At 46.6% G+C, this 18,413-nt stretch overlaps 1 protein-coding gene across 2 annotated transcripts; it reads left to right on the forward strand.

The window, feature by feature from the left end:
* Window positions 1-424: 424 nt before the first annotated feature.
* RCC2 (regulator of chromosome condensation 2) lies at window positions 425-16,343 on the forward strand. Of its 2 annotated transcripts, none has more exons than XM_088463206.1 (13): window positions 425-532; window positions 4,319-4,592; window positions 7,248-7,341; window positions 8,471-8,614; window positions 10,325-10,456; window positions 10,540-10,628; window positions 10,719-10,833; window positions 10,935-11,101; window positions 13,152-13,332; window positions 13,444-13,549; window positions 13,960-14,032; window positions 14,804-14,881; window positions 14,984-16,343. In XM_088463206.1, exons 2-13 carry the CDS (start codon window positions 4,338-4,340, stop codon window positions 15,086-15,088), a joined length of 1,539 nt encoding a protein of 512 aa, XP_088319332.1. In that variant the 5' UTR covers window positions 425-532; window positions 4,319-4,337; the 3' UTR covers window positions 15,089-16,343. The 2 variants fall into 2 exon arrangements, with proteins under 2 accessions (XP_088319332.1, XP_088319331.1); XM_088463205.1 differs by lacking the exon at window positions 425-532 and adding an exon at window positions 589-764.
* The last annotated feature ends 2,070 nt before the right edge of the window (window positions 16,344-18,413 follow it).

Genomic DNA, 18,413 nt, shown 5'->3' on the forward strand with positions numbered 1-18,413 from the left:
GCAAATTTGCAATCGATTGTGTATAAAAATGTTTCCCTTTTTCAATCGATTGTGGCAATTCCGCAATCGATTGAAAAAGGGGAAGATTTTAATACACAATCGATTGCAAATTGCACGATTGCTGCAATCAATCTCTGATGTATGGGGGCTTTTAGACGCCTAACGATGCATTATGGGAGCCCACATGGGCATTTGGCTATACACACCACCCCATAATTATCACAAGTAAATAAGTATTAGTTACAGTGCACATGAAGCTATCTGTCCTGTCCTCCCTGTGCCGGTACAGCTCTGTTATTATGAATAGAATAGATCTGTCTGATGGTGACTGTTATATGGTATAATGATGATGATGGATGATGAAGGCCTGTGGGAAGCATGCAGGCGCTGCAGTGCGCTCCCCCCGCCGCTAGGGGCCGCTGTTGGGCGTAGGGCCCGCCTGGTCTCCCCGGCTCTCGCTGCTCTCCATGTGCTTGTGTTTGGTGTGAGTGCCGGGAGTCGGCGGTACATCAGAGGCCGGGACCACGATCAGGTGAGCGGCCCCCGGGGCGGCGGGGGGGAGGGGCTCCGCTCTGTGCTGTGTGTCCGGGCAGGAAGTGGGGGGCGGGGACACGTGGTGCCGGGGAGGACACACACACACACACTGGTCCTATTGTTCCCATCACTCAGCCGGGCAGCGTCTCCTGACAAAGGGCCGGCACTCTGCCCCGCACACACCCGGAGCATCGCCCGCAGGACAGCCCCCCATACCCGGCTTGGAGCAGGTAACCGACCTGGCGGGTCGTGGGCACTGGACCCAGGACAAAAGGGGGTCACAGGGGGTGTGAGATTAGGGGGGGGGGGGTCCGAGGCTTAGAGGACGGGGCCCGTGTGGTGCAGGACTAGGGGGGCTCTGCTTTAATGTGCTGGCTGTACGGGGCTTGTAAGGTAAGGATGCTCTGACTTTATGTGAGGGCAGTGGGGTTATATGGGGGCGCAGGGTAGGGGGCTCTACCTATAAGTGGGGGCTGTACGGGGAGGGGAACTGTAGTTTAAGGGGTTAGGATGGCTCTGACTTTGAAAGCTGTGGATTTACGGGTGCAGGGTAGGGGGATGTGGATTTGTGGGTGCAGGGTTTTGGGGTTATGATTTTATGTGGGGGATGTGGGTAGGGGGCCCTTTATGTGGGGGCTGTCCACAGAGGGAAGCTGTAGATTGGGGGGGTTAGGGTGTTTTGTGGAGGCTGTGGACTGGGGAGTGCAGGGTAGGGGGATGTGGGTGCAGAGTTTTGGGGTTCTGACTTGTGGGGGCTGTGGATTGGTGGTGCAGGGTAGGGGGATGTGGATTTGTGGGTGCAGGGTTTTGGGGTTATGATTTTGTGGGGGATGTGGGTAGGGGGCCCTTTATGTGGGGGCTGTCCAGAGAGTGAAGCTGTAGATTGGGGGGGTTAGGGTATCTTACTTTGGGGGGGCTGTGGACCGGGAGGTGCAGGGTAGGGGGGATGTGGATTGTGGGTGCACAGTTTTGTGGTTCTGACTGTGGGGGATGTGGGTGCAGGGTTTTGGGTTTATGAGTTTGTGGGGATGTGGATTGTGGGGGCTGTCCACAGAGGGAAGCTGTAGATTAGGGGGGTTAGGGTGTTTTGTGGAGGCTGTGGACTGGGGAGTGCAGGGTAGGGGGATGTGGGTGCAGAGTTTTGGGGTTCTGACTTGTGGGGGCTGTGGATTGGTGGTGCAGGGTAGGGGGATGTGGATTTGTGGGTGCAGGGTTTTGGGGTTATGATTTTGTGGGGGATGTGGGTAGGGGGCCCTTTATGTGGGGGCTGTCCAGAGAGTGAAGCTGTAGATTGGGGGGGTTAGGGTATCTTACTTTGGGGGGGCTGTGGACCGGGAGGTGCAGGGTAGGGGGGATGTGGATTGTGGGTGCACAGTTTTGTGGTTCTGACTGTGGGGGATGTGGGTGCAGGGTTTTGGGTTTATGAGTTTGTGGGGATGTGGATTGTGGGGGCTGTCCACAGAGGGAAGCTGTAGATTAGGGGGGTTAGGGTGTTTTGTGTCTTTGTGGAGGCTGTGGACTGGAGAGTGCAGGGTAGGGGGATGTGGGTGCAGAGTTTTGGGGTTCTGACTTGTGGGGGCTGTGGATTGGTGGTGCAGGGTAGGAGGATTTGGATTTGTGGGTGCAGGGTTTTATGTTTGACTTAATGTGGGGGATGTGGCTTGGGGGAGGGGGATGTAGGGGGCTCTCTATGTGGGGGCTATCCAGAGGGAATCTGTAGATTGGAGGGTTAGGGTATCTTTGTGGGGACTGGGGGTGCAGGGTATTGGGGTTCTGACTTTGTGAGGGTTGTATGGGGTGAGTGGCTGAGGGTGAAGTGTCGCGGGTGCTCTGACTTTACGCAGGGGCTGTATGGGGCGAGTGGCTGTGGATTGTGGATGCAGTGTAAGGGGGGTGCTCTGGGCCTAGGTGGGTTCAGCCAGGGTAGCCCCATAGAACACACGGACGCAGCTGATCTACATGTTATATATGGCTAGTTCAGGGGTTTCAGGCTTAGCCCCCCCATGGCCTCCATGAATGATATTTGGGAATATGAATGGATTTAGGGGCAGCGACGTTTATATAAGGGGGATGCATGGTGGTAACCGGCATTACACCATTGGTGGTCTTTGTTTCTGTAGTATGTGAATGAGGGGGGAATAATCCTGTGTGATGAGGTCTGCACTGCAGGGGGTAATTGGGGCTACTGTAGGTCGGTGGGCACTGGGTACTTTCTGTGCTTTGTTACATTGCTGTAAGTTTTGTTGTTGGATGGATGTAATTACCAGTGATGTCCTCCGCCTTTAGAATGTAAGCTCTCATGAGCAGGGCCCTCATGTGCTTTGTCTCCCCTACTTATACTACCATGCACGCCTAACTCCCCATTTGGCACCTAACACCTGCTTGCTGAGGCCCTGCTGCTTGTGTTATGCAGCTATGTGTATAAAGTATAAACCATGTCCTGGTCCTGCATTGTTTTGTATTACTGTTTTTTTCTTGTATGCTGATTTATGTACTGTGTAAGGCGCTGCTGAACCTTTGTGGCGCCATATAAAGGGTAATGTCTGTTAAAGGGACCGGCGTGGGTGTTTGTGCTCCCTGGCCTGTGTGGGGAGCTGTTTGATCACTTTGTGGGATGAGTTTGTACTCTCTGGGGGTGGTGGGTTATCTGTTTCTGGGGGGCTGTAAGCGAGCCCTACCCTGGGAATGGGTAAGGTAATTTCTATGGTGCATTTAGTGTCTGGAGGTCTGGGTGGTCCGGGGTGTGAGAGAGGTGGTTACATTTGAGGGAGGGGGGGGGGTCTATTGGCCCATGTCTGTGGGGTTAGGGGGATATTTTCTATATGTTTGGTGGGAAGTGTAAGAGCCAAAATCTCTGGGTTGGTGGGAACCTGGGGGTTCTGTGCGGGCTCTGATGTTTTGAGGTATATTTTGTATCACAGAAAATGTGGGGGTCTATGTGCAGGCTCTGGGGGATCTGTGTGCGGCCTTGTCTCTGAGTGTGATATTTGGGGTGTGTTGGGTATCACAGAAAATATGGGGGTCTATATGCGGCTCTGGAGAATTGGGAGAACCTAGACAATTGGGGCTTCTGTGCGGGGTCTGTGTGGCCTTGTGTGAGTGTGATATTTGGCGCATGTTGGGGGACTATCTGCGGGGAACCAGGATATTGGGGTCCTGTGAGTCTGCTTGGGGTATGTTTGGTATCACAGGAGATCTGGGGGTTCTATGTAGGGATTGTGTCCGGCTTAGACTAAAAGTGTGATATTTGGGGTGTTTGGTATCCTGAGGGAATTTGGGGGTCTGTGCAGATACTGGGGGGTTCTTTATAGGATCTATGTGCCGGCCTTGTTTATGTAAGTAATATTTGGGGTGTGTTTGGAATGACGAGATTTGGGGGTCTATATATGGGGCTCTGTGGGGATGTATCTAATTTGGGGTACTATGAGTAGGCCCTGTCTGAGTGAGGGGGGCTAATCAAGTGTACTTAGGGGGTTCTTTGTAGTTTGGGGGCCCTGTTCCCCTGGGTGATGATGTGGATCCTGCCCCTGTGAGGGGGTATATGATGTTTGGGGCGCTGTGTCCCCGCTGCCTCTCTGTGGGGTGTATTATGTGCGGGTGTGCGCCCCCTCCCCACCCCCGTGTCCCCGCTGCCTCTCTGTGGGGTGTATTATGTGCGGGTGTGCGCCCCCTCCCCACCCCCGTGTCCCGGGCTCTTTGTCTGAGGTGTGAGTGCTGATGCCCGGGCACCCGGTGGTGGCGGGCTCCCCCTTGGCCCGGGTCTCACCGTCTCTCTCCCCATCAGTGACCCGCATCCAGCGACCATGCCCAGGAAGAAGGTGACAGCGGGCCCCGGGAATGGAGCCGCCCGGCCTGGAGGCCGGAAGAAGGCCGCGGCCTCGGGTAGGAAGAGAGACCGCGATGAGTTCAGCAGCGACGACGACGACCTGGACGGGAGCACGGGGTCCGACGGCGGCTTCCAGGGCCCGAACAGTAAGCGGGGACCCGGCAAGGGAACCGGCAAAGCCCCGGCTGCGGCTGTTATCGTCACCGAGCCCGAGCACAGCAAGGAGAAGATCGTGAGGCACCTTTATTATTATATATATATTATTATTATACAGTGCTATTATTATATATATTATTATTATACAGTGCTATTATTATATATATATATATTATTACATACTGCTAATATATATATATATATATATATATATATATATATATATATATATTATTATTATTATTACATAGTGCTATTATCTAATGTGTGCCTGAGAACAGCAAGGAGAAGATCGTGAGGCACCTTTATTATTATATATATATTATTATTATACAGTGCTATTATATATTATTATTATTATACAGTGCTATTATTATATATATTATTATTATACAGTGCTATTATTATATATATATATATATATATTATTACATACTGCTAATATATATATATATATATATATATATATATATATATATATATATTATTATTATTATTACATAGTGCTATTATCTAATGTGTGCCTGAGAACAGCAAGGAGAAGATCGTGAGGCACCTTTATTATTATATATATATTATTATTATACAGTGCTATTATATATTATTATTATTATATAGTGCTATTATTATATATATTATTATTATACAGTGCTATTATTATATATATATATATATTATTACATACTGCTAATATATATATATATATATATATATATATATATATATATATATATATTTATTATTATTATTATTATTATTATTACATAGTGCTATTATCTAATGTGTGCCTGAGAACAGCAAGGAGAAGATCGTGAGGCACCTTTATTATTATATATATATTATTATTATACAGTGCTATTATTATATATATATTATTATTATACAGTGCTATTATATATTATTATTATTATATAGTGCTATTATTATATATATTATTATTATACAGTGCTATTATTATATATATATATTATTACATACTGCTAATATATATATATATATATATATATATATATATATTTATTATTATTATTATTATTATTACATAGTGCTATTATCTATAATGTGTGCCTGAGAACAGCAAGGAGAAGATCGTGAGACACCTTTATTATTATATATATATTTATTATTACATACTGCTATTATATATTATTATTACATAGTGCAATTATCTATAATGTGTGCCTGAGCAAAGCAAGGCGAAGATCGTGAGGCACCTGTATTATAATGTTGTTATTATTATTATTACATAGTGCTATGTGAGCCTGAGCACAGCAAGGTGAAGATCGCGAGGCACCTTTATTATTATATTATTATTATTATTATTATTATTACATAGTGCTATTATCTATAATGTGCCTGAGAAGATCGTGAGGCACCTATATTATTACATAGTGCTATTATCTATAATGTGTGCCTGAGAACAGCAAGGAGAAGATCGTGAGACACATTATTATTATTATATATTATTATTATTATTACATAGTGCTATTATCTGTAATGTGAGCCTGAGTACAGCAAGTAGAAGATCGTGAGACACACTTATTATATATTACATAGTGTTATTATGTGTGCCCAAGCACAGCAAGGAGAAGATCGTGAGAAGATTATTACATTATAGCTAATATTATATATATATAATATTTTTATTTAGTATGTATACAATGCTGGCGGTACTCAGGAGACTTTCATCCAAAAGTAAATATATGTGCTTTAATCAACATGTTGTGTATCCTGAGGAAGGGGCTTTCATGCCCCGAGAAGTTGATTAAAGCACATATATCTACTTTTGGATGAGTCTCCTGAGTGCCGCCAGCATTGTACTTTTATGTTGTGGGGGATTCGTACCCCAAAGGAGGGCACCGGGAGCAGGACAATATCTTATGGAAAGGGAGTGCTGGACTAAACGTAGATAGATATCTATCTATTATACATACCCGAGCACAGCAAGGAGAAGATCATGAGACACTATTATATCATTTCTAATATTATTATTATTATTACATAGTGCTATTATCTATAATGTGTGCCCGAGCACAGCAAGGAGAAGATCGTGAGGCACCCTTATAGATTATATTATTATACAGTATTATCTAGTATGTGACAGCACTGCAAGATTGTGAGACACCCTTATTGTATATTATATATACATTATATAGTATTATCATTCTTATTAATATCAGGTTTGGCTGTGTAATGCATTTAAATATTGGCGAACTTCTTATTTATGTTGGGTGGATGATCTGATCATTGTAAGCACCACATTATTATTATTAGTCATAGGTGTCCATTTTATCCTAACTATATACATAACTACCAATATCTGCAAATACTCATTACTGGGTTCTGTCCCAGAATGAGACGTGGTGAGACCTGCTGACGCCGGACACAGCCCATCGCGGCTATAAAGTCATATGAACAAGTGACGAGAGAGATGTAACTCGCCACAGTTCAGTCATCTCTGAGAACTTATTCATTCTAATCTGGAATAATGACGGAAGAGAAACGTTTCGTATTGGGACTAGTCACTTTGACTGGTGTCCGCCATGCTGGAACTTGTCCGCCCTCCCTCCCTCTTTGAAGTTGATTATTGTATTCTTCAAAGACTCCACCTTATATATACCATGTGCCTACATGCTGCCGTATGGATGCGGGCAGAGCCTCATACTTTGAGTTGGCAGAAAGTCATCTGTATTTTGTATTCAGCCACGTTCGTCGTTCTGCTTTCTTCCAGAAACTTGAAGGCTCTAAAGCGAAAGGTCAACTCTTAATCTTTGGAGCTACCAACTGGGACCTGATTGGACGTAAAGAAGTGCCTAAACAGCAAGGTGCGTCAGATCAATTTATTTACTAGGCCACGCCGGTTCTGTAGCTACCTAAATATTCCGCAGATCCCCCTGCATTCGGTCAGAGAAGGGTTACTTAATGGAGCAGGAGTTACAAAGCCAAAACTATGCCGAAGCGTAATATTTCCAATGTGTAGGAAAGAAGGAGCACGAGGGGGTTTTCTTGAAGACGTAGAGTCCTGTTTTTGACCCTCCGAAAAACCCTATCTCCGGGAAAAACGTCTTTCAATAGGGTTTTACCTATTTATCGTTGGCTGTAACCGCACTGGCTGTCAGCGGTAGCCACCTCCGTCAATAGTTAGCCCATGCTTTGCCTATTTTTTTTTATTGGTGTTTTTTATTTGTATTAAACTACTACCAGAAGTCCCAAGTCCAGATTTCCTGGTTACACAAAGGTATCGTAGACCTGGACTGGCCGGGGAATTAAGGCTTTTGTTAGCCCAAAAAGGGTTGATTGGCCCATAAAAGGATTACAACTGGGGGGAGGAGGACCGAGTTGTGAGGAAGGGAGAGGGTGATCTGTTAATAACTAGGCTTAAAAAGTAGATTTGCACAGAACATTTAATGAAATAATATGTATGGGGGTATTTTCTGTTATAATGGTGACTGGATGTATTTTCCTCCTAGTTGACCTCACTTGGCCATAAACCTTATTTCTGTTGCAGATAAAATGGGACTTTTCTGGATGGCTTATAATGTCTCATCCTAGTGGGATGGATTCAGACCTGCTCGCAAGCGGGTTGGGGGCGGCCCCACTGACATCACAAGTAATGTCAGTGGGAGAGATTTTGGCTCTGTTAAAACCAAAAGCTCTCTGGGGCTTGCTGCAACGAGACCCTACCACAAGGGTCTCGTCGCAAGCCTGATGGTCGCGATGGCCTTGACCATCGCGACCATCATCATGGCCGCTCGCAATAGCTGTGGGTGGTCACCCACAGCTATACGAGCGGCCAGGAGGCCGTTCTAAAAAACAAGGACGGCCCTGATTCAGAGCGAGCGATCTGTCAGAGCGTCCGGCTCTGAATCAGGACCAGTATTAGCTCTGAGTTGGTCTTTTACACTAGTTTATGTAGTTGTCTTACACCCAGACGACTTGTTTTCTTCTTTTCAGCTGCCTATCGTAACTTGGGCCAGAACCTGTGGGGGCCACACAGATATGGCTGCCTGTCGGGAATACAAGTCCGATCTGTCGCTTCTGGTCCTTGTGCTGCTCACAGTCTGCTTATTACCACCGAGGGCCAGTTGTGGAGTTGGGGTAAGTGCTGCAGACTTCTAATAAGGTGAACTTAAGCTGGGTACACACGTAAAGATTATCTGTCCCAACCATCCAACTAGGTGATTAGTTGGAATGAAAATCTGGTGAGGGATGAAAGCAAATGACAATCAGCAATTTGCTCCCAAACGCTTGAAAATGGACAAAAACTGTTGTTTGAACAAATTGTTTAGATCAAACATTTAACAAACTTGTCTGACGTCATTTTCATCTGTTTTCTGGCATTTAGGAGCAAATTGCTGATCATCAGTTACTCCCATACATTACCAGATTTTCATTCCAACCAGTCAACTAGTTGGATGGTTGGACAGAAAATTTTTACGTGTGTACATAGCTTTAGTGTAGCTGCCCAGTGAGATCTATTCATTAGCTATTAGCTGAAATTTCAGGAGACATTAGAACAATGTGTTGCTTATTATGGAGTGAAAATTGTTTGTTTTATTGTGGGTGTGGTTTAGCCACTAATCAAAATATACCCAATCATCTTCCACTCCAACCTGAACCTTTCCCTGATATTTTATAATCTTTAGTTTGAGGCAAATGGCCACATTATTTGCTGTGAAATGATTCAGGGTTCGATTCAATTGAACACAAATTAAATCGCATCGGCAGGGAGCTCCCGGAGCTATTTAATTCTGCGCGCTGTCAGGTCGGGGAATGCCAGTTCTCTCGCGCCTTAAACAGGTTGTCTAGTCAGGTGAATGGGCTTTTTCCGACTAAACTTCCTGGCGCGATGCTGTTTCCGCCACGTTAAGGGCAGAAAACCGCATCGCCCCTGTACTTTTGTCGGATTTCTGCTCGCATACCAGGAGGGTTGCGAGAAGCAATCCTTAGTCTGGCTTAGCAGTGCGCTGAATTGAATAGCTGCGGCAGCTCATTCCGAGCGCTGTTCAATTCGTGTTGAATTGAATCGAGCCCTAACAATTAAAGCAGAAATTTGGACATACATATACGGTTTTGTAGAGTTGATGGAGAACTGTTCCCCTTCAGTCCATTTGAGATGTGTAGTGCGATGACCTTATTCTGAATGCCTGGCATTAGGTATTGTAGCTTCTTCTTAAAATCTCTCATATATATATATATTGTGTTACATTATAACAGTGGTCAGGTAACAGGGGTAAATTACCCCACATGGGGTAAAAATTTAATTCCTGGGGGTAATGAACGGACAGCGGGGCATGCATATGAATCATTCTATAATATGATCATATGCATGCCCGGCTGTGCCGCAGGGAGGCTCTAAGCCGGATGCCCGCTGAGATGTTATTACCAGCGGGTGCCCGGCTCCTTCCCTGCAGCGCCACGTTAGCCGGAGGCTGGAGTTCTCTTCTGAACTCCAGCTTCCGGCTCTCTCCATGCGCACTATGGGAGTGACGTCTCTCCCATAGTTCCGAGGAGCAGCCGGGCGGACAGGACGGCGGCGAATGCAGGAGCGGGGATTAAGGTAAGTGTTTTTTTTTTTTGTACAAGCGGCACTACATGGGGGCACTACTATGATTTCTTTCCTTTCAAATCAAGGGGGGTAATGTCGACGTATCTAAATATATTTTGGGGTAAAAGGTAAAAATGTTCCCTGACCCCTGCATTATAATTTATTTTGCTACAAACCAATAACTTTATGGACACTTACAGAGCTTTCTGGCTACTTGTGGTGGTTTTGTATTATAAGCGGCCTCTGTTTTTCCCTTTTAGGGCGCAATGAGAAAGGCCAGCTGGGCCACGGAGACATAAAACGAGCGGATGCCCCTAAACTCATTGAGAGTCTGAAGGATGAAGCATTTGTGTACGCGTCCTGTGGGAGGAACCACACGCTGGCGCTGACAGGTAACAGGGTTGTCTGTGGCTGCTCTCCTGGGAGCCGCTCTGAGGATTGTGTGTCTGCAAACTCTGCGCTTTCCTCTTTCCAGAAACCGGATCAGTATTCGCCTTTGGAGAAAATAAAATGGGTCAGCTTGGTCTGGGGAATAAGACTGACGCGGTATCTAGTCCGGCTCAGGTAACGGCCCAGCTGCAGACACTGATATCCTGTTTGCTCTTTTGTGTGATCTCACCAAATGAACAGCTCGTGTATCTGCCCGTCTCTTAGATCCTGTATAACGGGCAGCCCATCACTAAAGTGTCCTGCGGGGCGGAGTTCAGTATGATCATGGACTGTAAAGGAAACCTCTACTCTTTCGGCTGCCCCGAGTATGGACAGTTAGGTAATGAAAGCACGGATCTTCTTTCCCATACAGCCGGTGTTGGTGGATTTCCTAGTCCTGTGTGTTAACTATTTGGTCTCCTCTTTGTCTCCCGGGAACAGGTCACAACTCTGACGGAAAGTACATAGCCCGGGCGCAGCGAATAGAATATGACTGCGAGCTGATACCGCGCAGAATTGCCATATTCATAGAGAAGACAAAGGATGGCCAAGTCCTGCCTGTGCCAAATGTGGTAGTGAGAGACATTGCCTGCGGCATAAACCATTCGGTGAGGACTTCTCCGAACCATGCAAGCTGTATATACAGATGTATTCTCATACACTATTGCTGCAGTTGTGACAAACGGCCCTTCTCGGCATGCCAGGCCCTGAGCTAATCCGAGCATCTTTTTGCCCGAAAATACGTCATCTGACCGAATTCAATTAGAGGCGAAAAGTCCGGTTTGGCGAAAAGCACTATTTCGCCTGTTTGGACGCGATGTTTTCACCATGCGCGTCCACGCTTTTCGCCCTATTCAATTCCAAAAAACGGGTTGCAAAGTCTGATATGCAAATGTAATAAAACTAGTGAAAAGGACAGGGTATTTTGGGGAAATCACTGTACCCCATAAAAAGCTTTGCTGACCCTGGGAATCAATATAGAAGAGTATTAATAGTCCTAATAAAAGTATTGTGAGCTTATGTTGAGTCAGAGGGCTGTTATATGCATGTTTGCACAAGTGTGGAAAAATGATTAGCCCCCCAAAATACCAGGCCCACTGCTTTTTACCCATTTTCTAACACTTTACGTTTTCGTCCCAAAAATGACATGTTTCTTTTGGGGTGAGTTAAGATAGATATCAAATTTTTTTTCCTAATTAGTCATTAGGTGGGGTCTCCAAAGGCTCTGAACCAAGTCCCCCCTCCGCCCCCCCATTTGTGCTCAAAAAATGGAATTTGCACTTAGTTTCTCCAGCAAAAGGCAGGAGAAAAGATCGCCTGTTTTTTGCCTATAAAGTTTAGCCTAGGTGAAAACGTCCTGGAATTGAATATGGCGATACTTTTAAACAGGCGAAAACCGCGCATCGTCGAAACATTTTTGCCGATCGCAGCTTTTCGCCTCTATTTGAATACGGCCCTAAGTCATAAACATGCGACAAACTGTGCTGATTATTTTGGTAAAATGCTTGGAGCAAAGCAGAGTCCCATGGGTCCTGGCGACTTACTCGTCCCAGGCATCTGGCGCCGTATGGCATATTTAGGCTAGGTGTATGAGGACACGTCTTTTATAAAGGACCATTATAGCAGGGATGGGGAACCTCAGGCCCAGGGGCCATATAAGGCCCTCAGAATAATTTGGTCTGTCCCTCTGAGCTTTTTTCTGCTAGCCTCATCTGGCTAGCCGGGTGCCTAGAATGGCTCACTGCAGCCAGAATCTATGCAGCAGTGCTGCCTGGGGCATCCTTAGGGCACTTCAGATGGTCACACTGCTGCCCTTAGAGCTCCCCAGATCATCGTGAGGTTGCTCTGGGCATTGCTGTAATCACTGGCGAGTGTGGCCCGCCCCATTGTGATGTCATGTACAGGGGGCATGGTCTGCATCGGGCCCGCAAATAATGTTGTTTATATCAAAAATGGCCTTCAGCAGAAAAAAGGTTCCCCACCCCTACATTATAGCATCAGTCTGGTGTTGACTGGGAACCGTGATGGGCAGATGAGCTGCCACCTAGCTGAAGTACAGAAAACTGCACCTTCCCTCACACTTAGCTCTGCACAAACTGCAGTTAATAAATATTGTGTATGCAGAGTTTATCAGAACCAGAAGACTATTCCATAAAGTTGTGTTCTTTATTCTGAGACCACCTGTCTGTAGTTAACTTATGTATGCAATTAAGAGACCAATAGTTTGCACCTTGCTGAACTGCGATATGGGAAATGTGTGTGAATACATCTTTATTTAACTGGCCTTATTCATGAAAATCAAAGTTGTAGATTAAGCTGCTTATTTAAGAACCGTAAAAACCTAAAGTCGGAGATGTTGAAGCTGATTAGCGATAGGAAACCTGTATCCACGGCAACAGATTACTTTTATAGATACAGTAACAGCTCTGAAAGGGAGCAGACCTGATTCCCTGTCATGTCGGCCTCCATCCCGGTCACCACTTGCCGCTGCTCAGAATACTACTACATTGTCTACTGAGGGACCTAGTAGATGAAACCTGCGGCCTCCTGGCAGTCAGTAACTTTTATCGGTCACATGATGTGTAGTTGGCGTGGGATGTATTATGGAGTTACCGCTGAGGTTACCACCTCCGGAGTAACCTTTTTGTTTTTCTCCAGCTGGTGCTGGACTCGCAGAAACGAGTCTTCTCCTGGGGCTTTGGTGGGTATGGCCGGCTGGGCCACACTGAGCAGAAAGATGAGATGGTCCCGCGACTCGTCAAACTGTTTGACTTCCCGGGGCGCGGAGCCGCTCAGATCTATGCTGGCGCTACCTGCTCTTTTGCCGTCAGCGAGATGGGTGAGTATTGAAAGTTTCCAAGTTTTAAACTTTTGGACCTTCCTTTGAGGGACGGGTCTGGTGCTAGAAACCAATGTCCATTTGAACTAACCAGTCTTTTTTAACGTTCAGGTGGACTGTTCTTCTGGGGAGCTACAAACACCTCTCGTGATTCCACTATGTACCCCAAAAGTGTGCAGGATCTGTGTGGCTGGAAGGTTCGGAACTTGGCCTGTGGGTGAGTGTGTGTAGGAGACGAAACGACCTAGCGATGGGTGAATAGTGTCAGGTTCTAGAGCCGCGTGGAACAGAATTTGTTTTAGTGTGATTTCTGATGCGAACGTGAAATATCTGAGTTACATGTGGTGTAATCGTACTGTTGTTGTCACTGATTACCCCATACTGATAAAGAGAAGAACATCCTATGCCGTTGCGATTTATGGAAGGGGGGGGATTTTGTCCATTTTACTAATCTCTTAGCCTGGGTTTACTTCTGGGTTAGTGCCACGGCTTGTAATATAAGTGCAGTGTCTTAGCAATGAGACCTAGCTCAGCGCCATGTTCTGATTGTCCGCTGTATAGTTGGTGTAATGCGTACGTCGCCACCTCTACTGCTCTAACCTTTTGCGTTCATCCCTTGCCTTCCAGAAAAAGCAGTATTATATTGGCAGCAGATGAAAGCACTATCAGCTGGGGACCCTCACCAACCTTTGGAGAGCTGGTAAGTCTGGTTACGGACTTGGTGAACCGACCGCACTCATCGCAACTTATGCCCAGCGAATACTTCCTTTATTACGATCTACCGTTATATTGAAAGGTTGCACAATTATACCTAGATGAAGCCTTAAAAAGGCAATTCCACTTAAAACTACAAATGTAATTGGCTAAACAGTCCTGATCCCAGTATTAGATCCTCTCTATTCAACCTGCTTCTAAAACGATCTGCTTGTCAGCCGGTATGTGGGCGTTTGGTTTATAAAGGGATCTCTTGCCACCCAACATGTCACTGTAGTTTGCAGTTATTTACCTGTAGTGGAAGGGTCTGCGCAGTGTCCTGGCCTGAGAAATGGTCACCTCCAGCGCCTGACCTAGAGAAAAGGGCACTCTGGCGCACGTGTGCCCGAAAAGGGGGGAGTGGTCACTGGAAAATGTAAGACGTGCCCCCATTCCGTCACACTTGGGGGCGTGCCCAGCACTTAAGGTCATGCCGGTTTGCCCCCAAGCGCTCATGTCTCTAAATAGATGTGTGCATATGCACAACATCCATTCACCGACTGTAATATCTATACGGACACTGCGGCCCGTGGGTGGGGACAGGACCCCCGGGCTGTTCTAGCGGGGCCCAGCCAAGGGGGACAGGGAACATTCTACCGTTTGAAATCGGGCAGGGCGCAGCGCCCCGCTAAAACAGCCTAGTGCGAATGCTACCTCCATCACCATCTGTACTGACATGGTCCTTCATCATGGAATAATTTATATAAACTCTTCTCAGGGCTACGGGGACAACAAGGCCAAATCCTCCACCACCGCTCAGGAAGTAAAAACGTTAGACGGCATCTATGCGGAGCAGGTGAGTTTCTGTTGGCGGCTGCTGGCTCGTGTTACCACACTGCCCCCCCCCCCCCCCCCCCCCCTTTGTGGTGTTCTGACTCTCTGATTCCTGTCCCTCCAGGTCGCTATGGGCTACTCACACACTCTGATTGTTGCACGGGATGAAACTGAGCAGGACAAAGAGAAGCTGAAAAAGCTCCCGGAATACAATCCGCGCTCTCTGTGATGTCTGTTAGCCCTCTGCTCTGAGTGGGGACCTAGTGCACCAACCACTCCTCACACGCACTCCTTGTTTGCCCCCCTGTAGTGCCCCTGCTACTGCAGGTCAGTCTGACACCGACAGGGGGTGTAAGGCAGCTGAATCTACCCCGAGGGTACCGGAAATCATTCTACATTCCTTCCCAGTTTATTCTCCCCACTCAACTTTTTTTTTCCCAGGAAACGACGACCTTTAATGCTCTGAACCACAGACGTGTTTCGCCACCTCTGTGGAAACGGGACAGACAGATCTCCCGCTCAAAGAGCGGACCATCGGAACCTGACTGCTCCCTTCCATCGCCATACGCTACTTCTCCAAGCTAAACGCTTCTCCCCCCTCTCCCCCTGGAGTGCCTGCTCTCCCAACGCTGACGAAAAGCAGAGAATGGTTGGCGCCGAGTTATGAGTTTCCGGGAATTGGTGCCTTGCGAATGAGTGTTACCGGCAGCGTGAGCAGACGACGTTACTGCAGTGCTGCACCTCTGGTGCCTTTCCTACACGTGTGGTCTGCGCGCACAGCGCCTCACATACCACCTGTGTCACCAGCCTTGTTACATAGCCGTTATAAAGCTTTTGTTTTTGTTCTGTTTTTGTTTTGTTAGGTAAATAAAATGATCCCCTTTATAGAAAGCGCTAAAGTAATCCACCCCTAGCATCCTCATTGCAACGACCCACCACTTTAAACCAGCATGCATCTCTAATCAGCGAGGGGCCGGTTTGAAAACGGAACTTGTTGGCGGCTGCGTTCAGTGCTGCAAATGACGGAAACCCCCGTCTCCAGCTGCCCCTTGTTCTGTGCGGTAGGAGCCTCCATGCAGAGTTTACAAGTGTACGGATTATTTGTACAGAATGGCAATAAACGGATTTCAATTCTGTCTATAACCTGCGACGTCCTTTTAGTTTTAGTTTGAACACTTGTGATCATTCCACAAACGGCAGCAGACTGGATCAGCAGAAGCGGTTTTGTGCTGTTTGGTTTTTTTTTTTTTTTCTTTTGTTTAATATATTTTACATCCAGCACTGTCTACACATTAACTGTACAGATTGGTCTTGGAAGTGACCTCATAGTGAACGCGCAGTTTGTACATCGCTGCCACATCTTACCCAGGGTGGTCTGACATCCTTTTCTGTGAGGTTACAGGGTCCAGGGGCTACTGTTTTATCTTATGTTGCGTTTTATATTTCTCAAGTTCATTGTTTGAATAAAATAAGTCTTTGTGTATTGAGTCTGCTCTGCGTCCTTTATCCGTTAATGGCTGCACTGGTAACACCTTGAATAGAGGGTGGGGGTGGGAAGAGACTTGCCTTGGGCTATGGTTATGACGGGTGATAGTCCATAAAAAGGACTGACCAAACATAAATCTAAAATGAAATATAATTAAGCAATGAGTTGTTGGTCTATAAGAGTTTAAAACCATGTAAGGTAAATCCTATGCCATTGAGACAATAGTTCAGATTAGATAATGAATTATTTTCAAGAGACTGTACCAGGCAAATGCTGGTTTTCCATGGGAATCGGCTAATGCAGAGGTTCCCTAACTTTCGTGAGTCCTGGCGCCCCAAAGTATCAGCATTTTTATTTTTCACAACATCTGTAGGCCAAACGTATCTTATTGAGAAATTCAGAAAATATTATAAATTTTGTGCTGACCTGTCATCCTTGGGGTCAGTTATGTGGTGAGGACAGGGATCTGCTGACCTGTTACCCTTAGGGTCAGTTATGTGGTGAGGACAGGGATGTGCTGACCTGTCACCCTTAGGGTCAGTTATGTGGTGAGGACAGGGATGTGCTGACCTGTCACCCTTAGGGTCAGTTATGTGGTGAGGACAGGGATGTGCTGACCTGTCACCCTTAGGGTCAGTTATGTGGTGGGGACAGGGATGTGCTCACCTGTCATCCTTAGGGTCAGTTATGTGGTGGGGACAGGGATGTGCTGACCTGTCATCCTTAGGGTCAGTTATGTGGTGAGGACAGGGATGTGCTGACCTGTATTCCTTAGGGTCAGTTATGTGGTGAGGACAGGGATGTGCTGACCTGTCACCCTTAGGGTCAGTTATGTGGTGGGGACAGGGATGTGCTCCCCTGTCATCCTTAGGGTCAGTTATGTGGTGGGGACAGGGATGTGCTGACCTGTCATCCTTAGGGTCAATTATGTGGTGAGGACAGGGATGTGCTGACCTGTCATCCTTAGGGTCAGTTATGTGGTGAGGACAGGGATGTGCTGACTTGTCACCCTTAGGGTCAGTTATGTGGTGAGGACAGGGATGTGCTGACCTGTCATCCTTAGGGTCAGTTATGTGATGGGGACAGGGATGTGGTGGTGTTAGTCCACGTATTATATGATGGCCGCCACCAGCAATGGTTTTACCCATCACATTGTCCTACAATCATTTTCTTTCGTCCTGGATCTTCAACCCGTGGCACCCAGTTTGGGAACCATTAATGTCTTGAGGTGCTTGTTGCACATTAATCAGTCTGGTTACCTGTAAAACGGGGTTAGGTACAGGATACCAGACAGCAGAATCCCGACGCCCAAAGGTAAGTTTCCTAACCCTCCCCCTAGTCCATAACCCCTAAACCTAATACCTTCAGGATTCCGGTGCCGGTATTGTGAGCGCCAGCATCCCGACCGGCGAGATGTCAACTCCGTCCCGTAAAGATGCGTGGAGTTTGTTTTTCCCTAGGCTTTTGATTCAAGCTGCTATGAATGGTTTACAATTTGTCATGTGACTGGTTGCCATGGTAGAGGCTTTGGAGAGCTCATGTCGTAACACCCCATCTCTCCCTTTCCTCTGCTATGAAAGGAGCTTGGCGACTGACTGGCTCAGGCTGAGAGATCAGGTTATACTTTCTAGGGGCCACATGTTTCCATGGGACAGACCTATTTTATTGTATTTTTTTAGTAAATTTTTTTTGCTTTGGCTGCTATAATGCTCAATAGACCATGGACGCTGTTGTGTATCTTGTCAGTTCGACAGCTACACCCAAAACCGAATTGCCTCCTCGCATGGCGCTGTGCAAAGAATTAATGTAAACATCTTCATTACTAAATTGTGTCGCCACAATTCTGCAGCCGTGTTCGGGTAACTTTGCGTCACTCCCCAACCGCATAAGCAAATTACTGCTCCTTCCTTGCGGCCTTCATGGTCCATTTAGGTTTGTTCCTCCACCCCGGTAGCCACTTCTAATCTACAGCAGAGACCATAAAAGTTCTAGATAAGCAGTATAGTCTTTGTAAGAGAACTCCATTTTTTTATAACGTTTGGGAGAAATCGGTCACTGTCTATTATTG

Source organism: Taudactylus pleione, unplaced genomic scaffold, assembly GCF_031769625.1.
Source record: "Taudactylus pleione unplaced genomic scaffold, aTauple2 ptg001334l, whole genome shotgun sequence".
Lineage (NCBI taxonomy): Eukaryota > Metazoa > Chordata > Amphibia > Anura > Myobatrachidae > Taudactylus > Taudactylus pleione.